This window comes from Pipistrellus hanaki, assembly GCF_964339955.1.
Source record: "Pipistrellus hanaki genome assembly, chromosome: 2".
In the NCBI taxonomy this organism is placed as follows: domain Eukaryota; kingdom Metazoa; phylum Chordata; class Mammalia; order Chiroptera; family Vespertilionidae; genus Pipistrellus; species Pipistrellus hanaki.
In genome coordinates this window covers 186,372,871-186,391,077 of record NC_140504.1, presented here as the reverse complement: position 1 = coordinate 186,391,077, position 18,207 = coordinate 186,372,871, and the positions used below count along the sequence as shown (strand labels likewise).

General features: G+C 39.4%; 1 protein-coding gene across 4 annotated transcripts in view; it reads left to right on the top strand.

Moving 5' to 3' along the window:
* The window catches only part of CLIC4 (chloride intracellular channel 4), a 62,221-nt gene that overhangs the window by 17,057 nt on the left and 26,957 nt on the right, over positions 1–18,207 (top strand). For 2 of the 4 annotated variants that reach the window (XM_084875136.1, XM_084875137.1), the window contains exons 2-3: positions 6,254–6,363; positions 12,951–13,076. In XM_084875136.1, the coding sequence (XP_084731262.1) occupies positions 6,254–6,363; positions 12,951–13,076 (236 nt within the window). The remainder of the gene's footprint in view (positions 1–6,253; positions 6,364–12,950; positions 13,077–18,207) is intronic. The other 2 variants (XM_084875138.1, XM_084875139.1) reach the window with 1 other exon arrangement.

Genomic DNA, 18,207 nt, shown 5'->3' with positions numbered 1-18,207 from the left:
GTTCAGATTTCAGTTCTGCCACTCCTCATTGTATGGCCTATGGCAAGTTACTTGGTTTCTCTAAATCTGTTTCCTTATCTGAAATATGAGGAAAACGGCAAACTAACTTCATATGATTATTGTGAGGAATAATTTATATGGATCACTTTCATACAGTACATATCACTTGACAAACTTTATGTTAGATGGTAGCTATTAACTTGTTTCCGGGCAATTTGGCAATATTCACTTACTGTAATTGAGTCTTACAGGGAGTAGATTCAGGGTTGATCCAGATAGGAAAAAGGTTATATATCTTTGGCCATCTTTTTTTAAAAATTGATTTTTAGTGAGCAAGAGAGAACAAAACATCAATGGGCTACCTCCTGCACCTCCCCAGGATTGAGCCCATAACTCAGGCACGTGCCCTGACCTGGAATCGAACCAACAACCTTTCAGTGTGTGGGAGGACCAACTGAACCACCCCCTGGCCATCTTTTTTCATTGTCATTCAATATTTTTATTTAAAAAATTTTTTAATTTTTTAAATATATTTTATTGTTTTTTTACAGAGAGGAAGAGAGAGGGATAGAGAGTTAGAAACATCAATGAGAGAGAATCATCCATCAGCTGCCTCCAGCACACTCCCTACTGGGGATGTGCCTGCAACCAAGGTACATGCCCTTGACCAGAATCGAACGCGGGACCCTTCAATCCGCAGGCCAACGCTCTATCCACTGAGCCAAACTGGTTTCGGCTCAATATTTTTATTTTTAATCTTCACTTGAAGATAAGTTTTCATGGATTTTTTAGAGAGAGGAAGGGAGAGAGAAACATTATGTGGGAGAGAAACTTAGGTATGTGCCCTGACCCAGAATAGACCCCTCAGCCCTTTGGTGTCCTAGACGACACTCCAACCAAGTGACCACTGGGCCAGGGCTGTCATTCAGTATTTTTAATTATATGGCTTATAATTTGCTCTAAAGAGTCTTTTTTGCTCCTCTTGTTTTAGGCTTTTGAGGAGTGAATGTAAACTCAGAACTTTTTAAAATTATGGTTCTGTTGTGCTTAGATGGAAAGTCTGGTCATTGTATATCTGACACTTTGTTTTAATAAAGTATTCCTGCTGAAACATTTCAGATTTGATTTTAATAGAGATAGAGCCGTTGTTTTCATTGTTAGCATATGCTTCAGCTATGTAGCAGACAAAAGTACTCAGTAGGATCTTTTTTAACTGTCATTGCTAGTTCAGTTATTGGTTTTTGACTGTTATATATTCAGCATTTTTAAAAGCAATATGAAGGAAAAAGCAGGTCTATCGTATTTAAGCAGTTGACTGTTTTGGCAGTGATTAGGGACAAGAAGATTATCATGAGTAAACATTTGGAATGTTTTCTTTAAATTTTTTTCTTAAATCAAATAAAGAAGACAAAACAGTACAGAGGTGTTTGTCCCTTCCTCTGTCCCTTCCTCTCCCCAAATGTGTCCTGAGTTAGAAACAGTGGTAATTTTGGATTATAGCCTCTCACACCTAAAAATATTTTCAAGCCAAGGCTACGCACAGCTCTATGGTTGTTACCTCTTAAGGGGATTCTCTTTTTAACTTGCAACAAGGTGTAGACACACTCACTCCTGTCTTGAGGCTTTCCTCCAACAAGTTGTTCAAATCAGAATTCTTTTTTTTAAAATATATATTTTATTGATTTTTTTACAGAGAGGAAGGGAGAGAGATAGAGAGCTAGAAACATCAATAAGAGAGAAACATCGACCAGATGCCTCCTGCACACCCCCCACTGGGGATGTGCCCGCAGCCAATGTACATGCCCTTGACCGGAATCGAACCCGGGACTCTTGAGTCCGCAGGCCGACGCTCTATCCACTGAGCCAAACCAGTTTTGGCTCAAATCAGAATTCTAAGAGTTACTTGATTTCTTTCTTTCCCTCACTTCTCACATCCAAACCATCCACAAGTCTTTAGGGTTATACCTTCAAAATTCAGTTTAATCTACTAATCCAGGCCACATTTCTCTTTGACTACTGCAGTAGGACTCCCAGCTCCCATTCTCCATCAGTTCCGTGCCCCCAGCCTGTTTTCCATATGGTAGCAAGTGTTAGTTATAATCTGAAAGTGGAAATGGGATTTTATGCTCACGTCTCCACCCACCAAAGCCCTTCAATGGTATCCCATTACCCCATTCTGTAGTACCTCCTGCCCCCAAGCTCCATGAAGTCAGGAATACGTTTTTTAATTGGCATATACTAAGTCACTGGCAAGAGGAATGGAATTGTCATGACTGGCTTAGGCTCAATCAGGACTTACCCCTAGAATTGGGCCATCATCTCCTTGTCCACTGGGGAAGAATGGATGCCTGGGTCTGGGTCTCGTGCAGTTTTGAGGGGCTGTGGGTGGGTGGGACTTGACTCTGGCAGGAGGAAGATTTTCATATACATTTTACTGATTTACTAATTTTCTTTCATCTCTGACGCTTCTATTATAGAGAAAGGGCAAATAGCAATATTAAAATATTTCCTCTAATCCCCTTTTAATGTCCATGAATTTTGTGCACCAGGCCACTAGTTGAATCATAATTTAGACATTTACTGAAGGAAACCGAAACTGATAATATTTTAAACTACTGGAAGATGAATTATCTCTTCTATTCAATAGATTTAATGTTGGATAGTTGTGGGAGGAAGAATGTGCTTTTAAAAAGTTATTTTTCTAGACCATGACATTTAACTTATAAAATTGGCTAAATTGTGTATTTTAGCTATTTCCTTCAATAGTATCCAAGCCCACTTTGAATCTTATTGATTTTAGCAATAACTATAGATTTCAGTAGATTATTTTAGATAAGTAACGGCTTCAACTGAAGAACAGGTTGTTAGGCCTTGAGTTCTGTGCAAGAAGTATCTTTAAAGTTAGGTAACATTTACTAAGCTCTTACCATGTGCCAGGAACTGTGTAAGTAGTTTGATCCCCGTAATAAAAGGTGTATGAAGTCAAGTTTCAAACTTGACTTCAAGTATGATCAAGGAGATGTTAAGCAATGTTAAAATGAAGATTAGGTAGCTAATAAGTAGTGAAGTCAGGTTTGGCTGATTCTAAACTTTGTTATTTCCCACCTACTCCACAGACCCTGTAGAAGGATAACAGCTTATTAAACAAACCTTTAGACTCTAGACTTTGGTTTCAGCATGTGTGTAGCAAAAACCAAAGAAATAGATAATAGAAGCCAGGTGACCACCATGTGTCATGTTGTTTTGTGACTTTTAAGTTAATCTAAATCAAAGCAAGCCCTTTTGTGTATTTAGATAGCTAATTAGATAGATTCCACACTAAAGGTTAAATGAGGTCTTTAAATTTTGAGTGCATTTTTTTTTTTTTTTTTTTTTTTGGCAACACATTATTTTATACATTTCCTAGAGAACGTGTCAGAGGAAATGATTTTATGGTCAGAAGCCCATTCTTACCTCCAGAGGTAGCCTCTTTCCCCCTCGTCGTCATCAACCCTCCCCATCACCCCCAGTCCCATAAACTCAAAGAAATAGAGAGGAATGAAGTTGAAGAGCTTCTTTGGTCTTTTAAGATCTGACTTTCCATAAACTGCTTAAGCTGGGTTTTCTAAGTGAGCAGTTCCTTAACTTTGAATTAGTAAAACATTAAAATATTTATGGCATCTACCACTGACCCCTTTTCTGCAATGTAGGAGTTAATCCAGCAGTTTCTGGTTAAATAGTGGTGTTAGGCAATTCAAGAATTACGACATAGGTTCTGATGGAGGAGGGCAAATAATAATTGTGTGAGAAGAACACCAGACAGCACGGTAGTCAAAATACCTCCTTTATAAGAACAAAACCCAAATGAATGCTGATTCATCTTTTATCTGGAAATTGGTGATTATTTCTGTGTCAGTGGGATTATCCAAGTTTTTGCTTTATTTGTGTTTTCTGATTTTTAGGGAAAATTATAGACATTAATTTCTTATAAGATGAAATTATAATTTTAAAATATATATTCTAAATTAAAATCTTGTCCAGATATTTATATTTATACTTGGAATTTGTGTCTATATATTTTGGAGGCAGCTTTGTTGAGGTGTAATTCATGGATCATACAATGAACTCATTTAAAGTATACAATTCAGTTATTTTTAGTCTATTCACAGAGTTGTCCAATCACCACCACAGTCTAATTTTAGAACATTTTTATCATTCCAGAAAGAAATTTTGTACCTGTTAACAATTACTCCCTAACTCTCATTCTCTCTCTCCCCCCGCTATAAGCCTTAGGCAACCTCTAATTTACTTTCTGTCTCTATGGATTTGCCTATTTTGGACATTTCCTATAAATGGAATTATGTAGCTCTGGTCGGGTGGCTCACTTGATTGGAGGGTTGCCTGATACACCAAAATGTTGCTGGTTTGATCCTACAACCAAGGTACGTGTCGACCTATGAACCAAGAGGTCATGGTTCGATTCCTGGTCAGGACACGTGCCCAGGTTGCAGGCTTACATCCCAGTGCGGGGCATGCAGGAGGCAGGCGATCAACGATTCTCTCTCATCATTGATGTTTCTATATATCTCTCTCCCTTCCTCTCTGAAATCAAAAGAATAATAAAAATAAAATAAAGGAATACTGTCCTAACCTTTCACACCAGTGCTCCTCAAGGTGTCCAGCAGATGCCTTACTTTGTGATCTCGGGTGCCTTGGGCCTCACCCTGGGAATTCTGAAGCAGAATCTCTGCATGTAAGGCACAGAAATCTTCCTTATTAAGTGTTTTCTCTAGGTTATTCTCAATCACTCTAAAATTTATGAACGAGGACTTCTTTAGGAAGTAAATTTTGTGTCAGTTGCAGTATTAGAAATTAATAAGATTCATTCTGGCTATAATTCTGTGTGTGTTTTGTTTCTGATAAAGAATGATAAGTTTTTCCCTCCAAGCTCAGTTGTAACTATCCCATACTGTGTGGTTAGGGTAGGGTTCTGTGGTCCTTATATGCCGGTTTGTTTTGCTGGTTATAATATGGATAATCAGATAACTGCTTTTATTATTTATATCCTCCTGCCACTCCCCTTCCCCATTTCACCATTGGTTAGGAATTAATGACTTAACTGGATGTGAGTTTTTTGAGAGTTACTGCAGGATAACGAAATAACGAACGGTGCTTTTCCCAGCATCCTTGAATGACTCGTTGGAAGTTATTTCTGGCTTTCTCCACGGACCTCATGGTGAAAAGGGCTGTGTTGGGCCCTAGCAAGTGTCAGAATGTTCTCTGCCAGCAGCTGGCTCTCTCCAACCCCCACTTCCCATTCCCCCTCCTGCCTTCTTTTTAAACTTGGGCCCACGTGATGGAATTAAAGATTTGTTCCACTCTGATTTTTAGGAAAATTCTACTTCATTGTTGAACTCGGTGAAGTCAGCTGCTGCATTCATTAGTTGGATTACAAATGGCTTATTGTAAAGCTACACTTGTTCTTTTCTTCTCTCCCTGAAGGAATGTGTAAACAGGACATGTCACTTTTATAAGGAATATTTTTTAGAATGGGGAGAGGCTGGCAGGTAATTTAACTCTTTGGACACACCTACAAGTTTCCCTTCATATGTTGCCCTATAAAGAAGATTATCTCATAGTACAGTGTTTCCCAAAGTGTGGTACGCGTATGGGAAGAGTTTGGGGGGGATTTGCACTGCCCCGTGCTTAGCTGCGCCTAATTCTACGTTCTCATGAGTACGAGGGGTACTCAGCGTTACGAAAATTATAGAAGGGGCACACATATGTCAAAAGTTTGGGAAACACTGTCATAGAACAACAAATGATTTGCATTTTATAAAACCCATGATAGACTTTGTCTTTGCTCTGGGGCAAGGATGTATGTATCCCCTAGGGACTAATTACCCACATGTGACCTGACCATTTAAATTGATTAAAAGTAAATAAAAATTTAGGTCAGTTGAACCAGCCACATTTCAAGTACTCATTAAGCCACATGTCACAAATGATTACCATATTGGACACGGTAATAGAGATAATTCCTATCATTGCTGAAATTCTCTTGGACAGTCTATACTAATATACTAGAGTGGACATTTTTAAAAAGAGAAAGAGGCAAACGAAAGAGCAAAATAATAAAGACCCGAATTTCTACCCTTCCTCCGTAGTGCAACATTTCCTGTCTTGTACTCTTGATTTAAGCTCAGAAAAAGGTCTATTATTTTGAGTGTCATCACTTTGACCTCGTTCCTTACTGTTGGTTTCTATTTCCCAGGCTGGCAGCGATGGTGAAAGCATAGGAAACTGCCCCTTCTCCCAGAGGCTCTTCATGATTCTTTGGCTCAAAGGAGTGGTATTCAGCGTCACAACTGTTGACCTGAAAAGGTAAGACGTGGTTGAGTATATGTAGATTACTTTTTTCAGTTTGGTCCTCTCCCCATCCCTCACTTTGCTCGCCATATGTTCTCTAAAGAAAATATATTGTATTAAAGTTCAGCTGATGTGTGGACAAATTTAACTTGTATTAAGTATTACGGCAATTCACAATTCAGTAAATTGCATGCAGCCAGTCAGTCTTTTTAGGAACTTGTTGTTTGTTTACCTTACATTTCAAGAGCAGCACCGGGAGCGAAGCTTTGGTGTGGGTGCAGTGAAATCTTTGCCATTCCTGTGTAAACGGGGGTCTGTGAAGAACTTTCTAAGCTGACACCTTCTTGATCTCGTTTGCTAAACACGGGGCCTATATAATCCGGGTCCTTAAAGGCAAGAATATCAGATTTTAGGAGGATAAGTACAGCTTGGTCTATTTTATTTAACCTCCTTTCCAGGAAATAAAATGGCATTTTTTAATAATACAATTTCCACCATATTTGGTTAAGTTTTATTGTAAAATAAGAGCAATTATCCGTGGCTGTGATGGCCCTTGCTAGTTGAAGAGTTATTTCTCACTTTTGCCATAGAGCCGAGTGGAGAGGGAGAAGGCTGAGAAGAGCCCTTAGAGGTGGTAAGGTCTTTTTACCGAGGAATGTTCCTCCTGAGGTGAAGAACATTCATACTAAAAGAAAAAAGATTTAAATCAAGGAGAGAGACACACCTACAAGTTCCCCTTTATACGTTGCCCTATAAGAATAGTTACACCGATAGTCTAGGACTCAGCAATGGAAATGTGTTCCTCTTGATGCAACGTGGTTTGCTGCTTATTTTTAAGTGTATCAGTCATGGACAGTGTTCAAGAAAAAGCTATGGACAGGCCTTCACTTACTGGATGGCAGAATCCTCTATGTTCTCCGTCTGGGCGTCACAGAGGGAGCGTTTCCTGAGAGCTGTGGACTTTCTCCCAGTTCTAGGTCAGCAGTCCCTGGGACACCTGTCAGCTCCTTACAGCTTATTCCTTCCTTACTGCTCGTGCACAGTTTGAAAACAGACTTAGGATTTATTTATTGAAAACGAGCCATGAAATCTTCCAGGAACCACACTAGTTATGTATATGGATGAAGAGAAGGCCTTTGGGGATAGTAAGAGTTAAAACTACAGGTTCTTTGGAAGACCTAGCTCGTATCGGACAGAGCTATTGTAAGAATGAAATAATTCATGTAGTTATCCTTCGATTACTGTTTTTTTCCTACATGGATTCACAAAGAAGTTTCCCAATGTAACTTCTAAAAATAGACCATGCTGCCAGGCACACGCCCTGGCTGTGTCTTAAAATACATGTATTTCTCCTACTCCATTTTTGAGTTGGAGCAAGTGAGTTGACTGCCATGCTTCCAAAAATCCTTTCAGCAGCTCAGTACAGTGCTTGATTGTGGTGCATACCAGCAGTGGTGCCGTAAATGATGACCGTCTGGTTCAGAAAAGGAAGTTAACACATAATGCCTATTTCAAAGTCATTGGTTTCACTTTTCATTTACAAACTTCTTAAAAGGCATTATTCCCGTAAGTTGGTTGATATTAGAGCATATGTTTAAGTGTATGTATCCTACACGTCAAAAGTGACACATGGGCCACCAGTGTGGCTCACTTGTTGGGAGCATTGTTTTATACATGGAAAGGTGGTGGGTTCAATTCCCTGTTAGGGCACATATCCAGGTTGTGGGTTCAGTCCCCAGCTGGGCTTGTATGGGAAGGCAAATGATGGATGTTTCTTACCCCCCCCTCCCCCCTCTTTCCCTCTCTCTCTCTCTCTCTCTCTCTCTTTCAGAAGTGACACAGGAAGTATAATACAATGAAAAATTCAGGGTCTCCTGTTAGAAAATACTACCACTCAAAGAAAGGAATTTTATTTCCTAGGGCTTTTTATAAAATCAACCGAGTACACTAACACGAGAGCCTGTATTTTTTAGTTTTCTTTAGAAATCTGAGGTCTATAGTATATATATTAAAACTGGTTCTTAAGGGCAATTGAAAATGTACAAGCAGTACATGATAATGAGTCCCTACACCCCTAGTCATCAACTTCCTCTTCACAGATATCATTACATTTAGAGTTGGTTTTGCCCTAGCCTGTTTGGCTCAGTGGATAGAGCATCAGCCTGGGGACTGAAGGGTCCCAGGTTCGATTCCAGCCAAGTGCACATGCCTGGGTTGCTGGCTCAATCCCCAGTGGGGGGAGTGCAGGAGGCAACCGATCAGTGATTCTCTTGTGTCGTTGATGTTTCTATCTGGCTATCCCTTTCCTTTCCTCTATGAAATAAAAAAAAGTAGGAAAAAAAATATATATTTAGAGTAGGTCTTTATCCCTCCAATCCTTTTCTATGAGTTTACTCAGTTAGAGTCTTTAGTTAGATTTCAAAGAGAAAGTGAACATTGGCTCAAAAAAAACTGTAAAATCAAATTGTCACAGAGGAATACAGCATCCTGCAGTGAAAAGTACTTTTCATAATATAGTCTTAACGATGACTGATTATGGGAAGCTGTGGGAGGAAATGCCGATAGTGCTTATTCTCCTGCTTTTTTCTGATCCATTGGCTAATTCCTCAGTGAAACGTGTGAGCAATAGAACTTTCCTGAGAGCTACTTAAAAACCCACTCTGTGCTCTGGAAAATTATTGTTACATGACATTTCATCCATAAAAATCAAGCCAGCTCTGGCACAGTGTGACACGTTCTCTTTGAATCTCAATTGGTGCTAATGGCTGTGCTGGCGGCATTCATGTGCCTGGGGAACTGGAACAGTCTCCCGTCGCTCGCCTGCCGTGCTGCCTTAGTGCTCCAGTGGGAGTCATTTTTAAGCCCAATTTTCTGTTCACGCTACAATTGCATTACAGAACTTTTGGATCCAAAACAGTGTCCAAGCTTCAGGAGAAATTTGGGTGTTACATCAACCACCATTTGAATAAAAACTTCAGATAAATAAGTGAAAACATTAAAATTTGGGGGAGTGTTTAAAGATGCTATCACATGTCCTCAAAGGGGAGCACCCGTGCGTAGCAGCAGGTATCAGGGGCAGGACCTGCTTGTTTGGAAAGAGCCCTGGGATCTTGGGCAAGCCTCTCCTCTGGGAGGTCAGGTGTCTCATTTTTTTAATATATATGTATTTTATTGATTTTTTTACAGAGAGGAAGGGAGAGGGATAGAAAGTCTGAAACACTGATGAGAGAGAAACATCGATCAGGCATCTCTTGCACACCCCCTACTGGGAATGTGCCCGCAACCAAGGTACATACCCTTGACCGGAATCGAACCTGGGACCTTTCAGTCCACAGGCCGACGCTCTATCCACTGAGCCAAACCGGTTTTGGCTGTCTCATTTTTAAAATCAGGAAAAAGGAAGGGAAACATTAACTAACGTTTCTTCAGTCTGTTATGTGCTAACCATTGTTCAGGGTACTTCTTACTACTCTCATTAAACCATTTGCAGACCTGCTACTGAATGTAATTATTATTATTTTTAAATAACACTGCTACTATAGGGTCTTTCTGGCTGACAGGTTCCTGGCAGCGACCAAGATCTTTATTTGAAGACTTAACACTATCTTCATTATGCCCAGAAGTTCATAAATCAGAGATTAGCATTTCTAGAGCACAGATAAACCTGAGATGTAGGCAAGGGAGAGAAAGAAGAGAGTGCAAGAACAGGGAGAGGCAGGAGAAAGAAAGAAAAAGAAAGAGAAAGAGAAATTGAGACACTGACTTGGCAATAGCTGGGTGTGGCCATATTTTGTCACATACCTGCTGGGGTAAACTCTGGTTTTGAGAAATGAGAGTAGAAATGATAACTTTTAAGATATTGACTTTATTGTAAAAGCAGTGATATCTGCTATTTTACTAGTGAATAAAACCCCCCTCCATGGTATTTTCTGAGGAGAGAAAGTAAATTGGAGACCACTTTTTAAAAAGTCGGAAAAACACATTTCCATTTCCTTATCCCCACCTTAAGCACTGAAACTGTTCCCTCCTTTGCAATGTCATTACTGATTTTCTTGTTTTAAATGTCAACATACCAAATTGTAACATATTATGTGAGTCAGACCCACATGTAAGTTGCCATAATAATGGCATAAAGGTTTAGAACAGTGGTTGGCAAACTCATTAGTCAACAGAGCCAAATATCAACAGTATAATGATTGAAATTTCTTTTGAGAGCCAGTTTTTTAAACGTAAACTGTATAGGCAGGTACATTGTTAACCTAATTAGGGTAGTCCTAAGCTGGCCTTTGCTAAAAACTCAAGGGGCCAAAGAGCCCCATGTGGCTCGTGAGCCGCAGTTTGCCGACCACTTGTTTAGAAGGTTATGGTAGTTTAACCTTTCACAATTTAGTAATAGTTACAAATGAAATGATAAAATAATAGTTCTGCATATCTTAAAGGGCCGTTATAAATTTAGAACAAAATCTGATTTCAAAATAGATTCCTTACATAGTTTGCTTTCATTATCATGACTCTGTGGTTCTAACTTTCTGAAAACAGCTTTCAGCAAGTTGAAAGGTCAGTTTGATTTCCAGGTAGTTCTTCAGAAACAGCCGTGTGACTGACACACAGAGACTAAATGGATGGAACAGGCCAGCCTTTTATTTATTATTTATTATTTATTTATTTATTTACACACACACACACACACACACACCCTTTCCACACTTTTATTGTAAAGCTCGGGAATAATTACACGGGTCTTCCATTGACAGCTCAGCAAACAAACCTCCAGGCCAGCCTTTTAGAGATCATCCATTTCCTACTGCTCCCAGCCAGGAAAGGACAAACTCCATTCTTGCCCTTTGTAAATTTGATTTGAGTTAAGGAAGCCCTGTTAATTCTAACAATTCAAGATATATGTCTCAACAATGCATCCTGAATCATGTATATCCCGTGCACACACGTGTGTGTGTGTGTGTGAAAGAGACGAATACATAGAGCGGGAGAACTTGGCTTTATGTTGTTTTTCAAGATTATTTCAAAGATGATAAACACAGTTGAGGCCACTAAGAGCTGAATTAGAAATATGTTAGTGAATATTTTTCTAACTCTGTTATTAATATAACTACTTGTAAGCTGTGCTAATAAAATCTGTTAAGAATTATAGAAGCTATATTTGAAACCTTCTCATGGGTGCTGTTTTGTTTTAAAACAACTGTGCCACAAACCAACATTAAAGTAGACAAACAGATCAGCAGTATACCACATTGATCAAAATAAGTAAAATCCTTTAACTGATTGAACTGGTACAAATAGATAAATGCTTGGCAACTAGGATCTGGTGTGTGTCTTGGTGAGTCCAAATCTACTGATTCAGTTAGTGGCTTTACTATTAGAAAGTAGCAAAGCTAGTGAAGAATAAGTAATAGGAATAAGTTGAAATAAATAAAGGATTTGTGATGTTAACTTGTTTTTGCTCATTTGCTTTGTAGTGTCCAGTATTCTCTTGATTTATGTGAATTAATATTATGCATTGATATTAATATTAATATTCAGCACCTTCAGAAGGAATGGGGAAGTTCTACATACTTAGTATTTTTTTTCTCCATTTAGTGAATCAACTAAATACAGACAGGGCATCTTTAAGAATCAGCCTCGGTGTCCTGTGGCCGAGCTGCACTCCTCTTAAACCAGGCAGCTGGACCTGAGCCACCAGCCCCACGGCCCCCAGTTGGTGAAAGTGTACCCAATTAAATTTTAATTGATGTTAAGCCACTTAAGTTGCTCAAAGTATTAGTTCCTGTAAGGTTCCTCCTTTTCATTTCTGTTTATTGTTTGTTTCTCTTTATTTCCTTTTCTTCACCTGGGAACAAAATGGTAGAGAAGAGAATATATTTTTTTAAATCTAAATTATTCCTACTATGAAAAAAAGAAAAAAAAAAAAAGAAAAAAAAAAGGTCTACTTGGTAAGAAACATTAAAAAAAAAAAAAAAAAAATCCCGCCCTGGCTGGTGTGGCTCAGTTGTTTGAGCATCATCCACTGGACCAAAAGGTTGCTGGTTGATTCCCGGTCAGGGCACATAACCAGAATGCGGGTTCAGTCCCCATTCGGGTACATGTGTGAGGCACCCAATAGATGTTTCTCACATCTGTGTTTCTCTTCCTCTCTTACCCACTCTCCCTTCCTCTCTAAAATCAATAAAACATTAAAAAAAGAACAAAAAAAATATCCCACAAACATTGAAGTACATTTTTTGCTCTTATCTGGAGGCATGAATTCTGTGTATTTTGCTTTTTCTAGATATGTCACTCAAGGCAAACATTTGAATGAGTTCAACTGAATTGTTGAATATTTATTGAAGGCCTTTCATGATATAAACCAAAGATTTATACATTTTTAGCCATTGCCTATCAGTTCAGTTTCATTGATCTCACACCGCAGTTCCTGAAATGTTCAGTGTTTGGAAAGCATCAGGAAAGTGAGCCTTTGTGGGTCAAACGAAACACCCGAGGCCTCAGAGTGCCGGGTAAGAACCAGAAGCTGAAGAATCTTAGATTCTCTTTGCTTGATGACTTGATACACCTTCTGTCCAGTTCTGACCACTGTTTTTGCTTAACAGGAAGCCTGTAGACCTGCAGAACTTGGCTCCTGGGACCCATCCACCATTTATAACTTTCAACAATGAAGTCAAAACGGATGTAAATAAGATTGAAGAATTTCTTGAAGAAGTCTTATGCCCTCCCAAGTGAGTATCAACGAAAAATGCATGGAGCCGAAACCGGTTTGGCTCAGCGGTGGAGCGTTGGTCTGCGGACTGAAAGGTCCCAGGTTCGATTCCGGTCAAGGGCATGTACATTGGTTGTGGGCACATCCCCAGTAGGGGGTGTGCAAAAGGCAGCTGGTCGATGTTTCTCTCTCATCGATGTTTCTAGCTCTCTATCTCTCTCCCTTCCTCTCTGTAAGAAAATCAATAAAACAAGAAAAAAGAAATCTTAAAAAAAAGGAAAAGAAAAATGCATGGAAATTCTTCCATTTCTTTAAAGCTTTGTCTTGATTGGTATTTGAGTTAAATTCTCACAGTGTTAAGTTGGAATGACTAGGACTTCTCTTCATTTATTGTAATTAATTCTACACAGATGTCAGCATTAGGTAGGAAGTTGGTGTATGTAGGTTTGGGGCATGTGAGATAGGTCAGGGAAGACTGGTTGTTTGAGGGACATTGGCTCCAAGTTGAAAGAGAAGTTTAGGGAGGAGAAGAGATGGGGAAAGGCAGCTTTAAACTGAGCCCAGCCAGGATGTGTGAGCAGGTGTGGTGCAGGCTGCTGGGGATTTCTCACAGGTCATTTCAAAGGGAACGTTATGAAGCTACCACCCAGGGGAATTGACTTTTTAGACCGGTCCCTGGGAATAACTTTGCATTTATGTACTTCTTTGAGGTGTTTGTTCTAGATCCCAGGTCCTACATGGTTGTTAACAGTTTTATAGTTCTATTTCCTATAATGTAAAGTACAGTTGTAGACTAGGTGAATTCTCATGATAATTAGCTAAGTTGCAGATAGGCAGTTTTGCATCATACTGTAATCTTGGCATTGTTTTAAAGTATTACTGAATTCTTTTAGGCTTTTCCAGTTTCATTATCTTCAAAACTGGAAAAAGAAAACAAAAAATCCCCCCCCCCCCCCAATCCATGCCTTTCTTGCTAGTTACCATCATTTATCTTCTATAACCAGATACATTTCCCAGAAATGGGGTTATTGAGTCAGAGGTTTCAAAATTAACTAATGACTCAATGTTCGTTCATTCACTCACTGTGCAAACAGTTATTGGGCAACAAAGCCCTGTGGACACAATAATGAATCAGACATAGTTCCTAAAGCACAAATATGGATGGTGGTAGTGCTGGTCATGGTTTGGGGAAGTGAGTGGATCAACTGTAACTGAAAAATAAATGATTAAATGGCAAAAAGGAAAGAGAGTGAGTGTAATCGGGGAAGGCTTTAGAGATGAATTGAATTAAACTTTAGTTTAAAAAAAGTGGCATTCAGCAGGTGAGGGAAGGAGTGGCAATCATTCTAGGCAGGAGAATAATTTTGAGTCAATAGTGTTTCTTTTGGAGACCTGACGGTATCTAACCCATCTTCCATTGAGAACAGAATTGGCCTGTTTAGCAATCTTGTACCAGCTTAAAATTTCATTTTCTTACTCCTGTATTATAAAAGCTTATCCTCTGCCTTCCTTCCTGTTTTTCTAAGAGCTTCAAACTTCTTTTACCTCTACTTATCAGGAGTCCAAACCTTCCTTCCATCCCCAGTCAAGTTTCCTCAGACCAACACTAATAAAACTGTACCTTGACTTTTCCTCCAGACCTGGTATATAAGCAGAATACCAATAAATCCAAACTGAGGTCTTTGTATTTGCAAAATGTAAATGGTAGGTTTATACATATCAGTAAGGAGCTGTTACGGCCATATATCCAACTTAGTAGAAATAACTCATGAAGTAATGTTGCATCAGAGAACCTACTAGATCCCTTTTTAATTCTTAAAAGTCTGTCGGCCCCGAGGGAAGTGCACATTTGTCTGCTTGTCCTCAGACAGCGATGAAAGTGATCCTCCTCTCCTGTAACTGTAGAGCGTGTACCAACATTAAATTATAAACAGCGACAGTTTGAATGGCTTGCCATCCGCTGTGAAGAAAACTGTGTTTTGTCTGAAGTGTTAAATGGGTAAATTCTCCCAAGAGAGTTGTTTTTAAAGTCAGTATGCTGATACCTTTATATACCATTTCAGTCAAATGGACATTTTCTTTCTTTCTTTTTTTTTTTTTAAAGGGAATAGGCTAATGTTGACTTGGTTTCTTGTCTTTTTTTTTTTTTTTTTTTTTAAATATATTTTATTGATTTTTAATAGAGAGAAAGGGAGAGAGATAGAGAGCTAGAAACATCGACCAGCTGCCTCTTGCACACCTCCTACCGGGGATGTGCCTGCAACCAAGGTACATGCCCTTGACCGGAACCGAACCTGGGACCTTTCAGTCCACAGACCGACGCTCTACCACTGAGCCAAACCGGCTTCGGCCAAATGGACATTTTCTTACATTTTCATATAGTTTTCTTCATCAACAGCAACAACAACAAAAGTAATTTTTATTAGACCTTCTTGTTGTTTTTCTCAGAGGAAATGGACATTAAGATAATAAATCTAATATCAACATATTCTGGTTTCTTGACATTGGTTTTTGAATTGGACCATGGAAATAAACATTTTCACTTTGCTTTTTATATATAGAAACTTCAGCCTCATTTTGTTTGGATGTATTCATAGAGATACATTAACCAGAAATAGTCTTTTCTTTCAGTTTAATTTAATTTAAAACTTGGAGATCTTTCTGTTATACAGGGTTCACAGTGTGCTAAATTCTCTCTAAGGGTAATTTCTTTGTTTTTATGTTGTAGCTTATAATCAAAAGAGAGTTTCTAAATAATTTTATAATTTGCTTAATTTAGAAAGGAGTGTTTTTTTTTGTTTTGTTTTGTTTTTTTAAGAACACAGTGGAAGGAATACACAGAAGATTAGATGAAGCCAAGAATCAGATCAGTGAATTAGAAGATTAGAAGATAGGGTAGAAAAAAATTACTCAGAGAACCAAAAAGAAAAACATGCAAAAACAAGAGAACAACTTAAGGAAACTATGGGACATCATAAAACATAAGAGTATTAACATTAAAGGTATGCCAGAAGAGAAAGAAGGGGAGTAAGAGATAGAGAACTTTTTTCAAGAAATAATGGCAGAAAACTCCATAACCAAGTGAAGAAAAAAGTCACACAGGATTAGAAGGCACAGAGAGTCCAAAGCAAGAAGAATGAAAGAATGAAAACAGACACATCATAAATAAAATGCCAAAAATTAAAGACAAAGAATCTTAAAGGCTGCCAAAGAAAGCAATTTGCTACCTGCAAAAGAGCTCCCATTAAACTCTCAGATGATTTCTCATCAGAAACTCTACAGGCCAGATGGGAATGCCATGAAGTATTAAAGGTCATTAAAAACAAGGATCTAAAATCAAGAATACTATTGTATATCCAGCAAGTTTATCATTCAAAATAGATGGTAAAATAAAGACCTTCCCAAACAATAAAGGGCTAAAGGAGGTTATCACCACCAAATCAGCACTGCAAGAAATTATAAAGGAACTGGTGTAATGAGAAGATGAGAGAGAGAGAGAGAGAGAGAGAGAGAGAGAGAGAGAGAAACATCTAGAAAGGAGTGTTTTTGATGTTGCTAATACCTCTGCTGTTATTAACTAACATTCAAGTACCATTATGTGCCTTGTGCACAGTGCATTATGGGTTATTTTGTGGATTATCTCAATCCTCTCAAAGACTTTATGAAGAAACCGAAGATGAGTAATCCAAACAATTTGTCCAAGTTTAACAGTGGCAGAGCTGACGTACTTACTTCCAAAGTCAGGTTTATGGAACTTCAAAAACCCATGTTTCTCCTATTGTCTTCTTTCCGATTCTCATTTCGTTGAGTTTGACTTTTATAAAAGAGGTAGAATGTGTCTTTAAGTGGGATTATGCTTTAAAGAGTACCAAATTGAAGGCTAGCTCGAGCTTAAAGGAAGGGTCGAAGAGAAATCCTAGAAATTTCCTTTACTCTGATGAGCAGGTTGGACCGAAGGTGGTTGTCAAACTAAATTGAATGAGTCCTTTTTAAAAAGCAGGTGAGGTTTAACTTCTGAGGAGCTTTTGTTTGTATGCATTGCAGCAGCATGTTTGGATTGGGAATTCCTTCCCTTCCGTGGGCAGGCGCACAGTGGTCTCTGCACGTAGAATTGTATTTCAAGGAGGACTAGGAGGAGGCAGGTTCCTGGGACTGGCATGCGTTCCTCTCCCTTCCCTTTATTGTCCGTGGCATTCCGGGACCGTCCTGCGCACTGTCACTTAGAACAGGTAGACCTTCAGACCTTAACTCTGGCTGATCCTCCTCACAAAATTGTAAGCCTTCTTGTTTCCAAATAGGATGAGGCGAAAAGGCAGAAGCGTTCTACACGCTGGTAAATGAAAATCTAGCATTTCTAATAAATGGTTTTGGCATTTGATGATAATGAGAACAGAGTGTTTTTATGTGAGCACTTCTGCTTTAGTTAGGATAAATATAAATACAGGCAAATGTCTGTTCCAGAGTTGTTTTGAATTTACAGACTAAGGGAACGCTTAAATCAAGCAGCTTTTGCTGGTCAGTGTAACTCTAGGCTTTAAGAAGAAGCTTTCTCTAAGAGGCGGAGCTTGAAGATGGCGACCGAACAGTCGGACTTGTTCTGACTCTGGTCCCAGAACAGATAAAAGTAACATCTGAGTCGCTCAGGGAGGGTTGATTGGCAGCTGAGGGGCAGCAGAGGTTTCAAGGAAGCTAGGCAGCGAACCGCTGGACAGGATTTCCAGCCGGTGGCCAACACTGCCACAGCGGCGGCCGCGACGGCCACGGCGGCAGAGGCAGCGGCGGCGGCGCTGTGAGAAAGGAGTGGCTTCTCTGAGGCCTGGAAAACCCACTGCGGAGAGGTCCATCCAGTAGCTGAGACGCCCGAGTTGGAGCTGGCGCGTGGATTCAAAGGAGTTCTTCGGTCACCTACGGAAAGGTCAGAATTTGCGGGGAAAGCCTGAGAGATCGCGGTCCCGCGGTGCCGGCAGCCACAGTAGCCGGGGAGTTCCGGCCCCGCCTCCATGCAGCGCCCGCAAAGCTGAGCCCTAAGAAGGCTGCAGCGACATCTAGTGCTGGGTTTGGCATAAGCTTCCCCAGAAGCGGGAATTTTTTTTTTTTTTTTTTTTTTTTTAAAAGCCAGGGGACACGGGACAGAGTGTTAAGAATCGCGG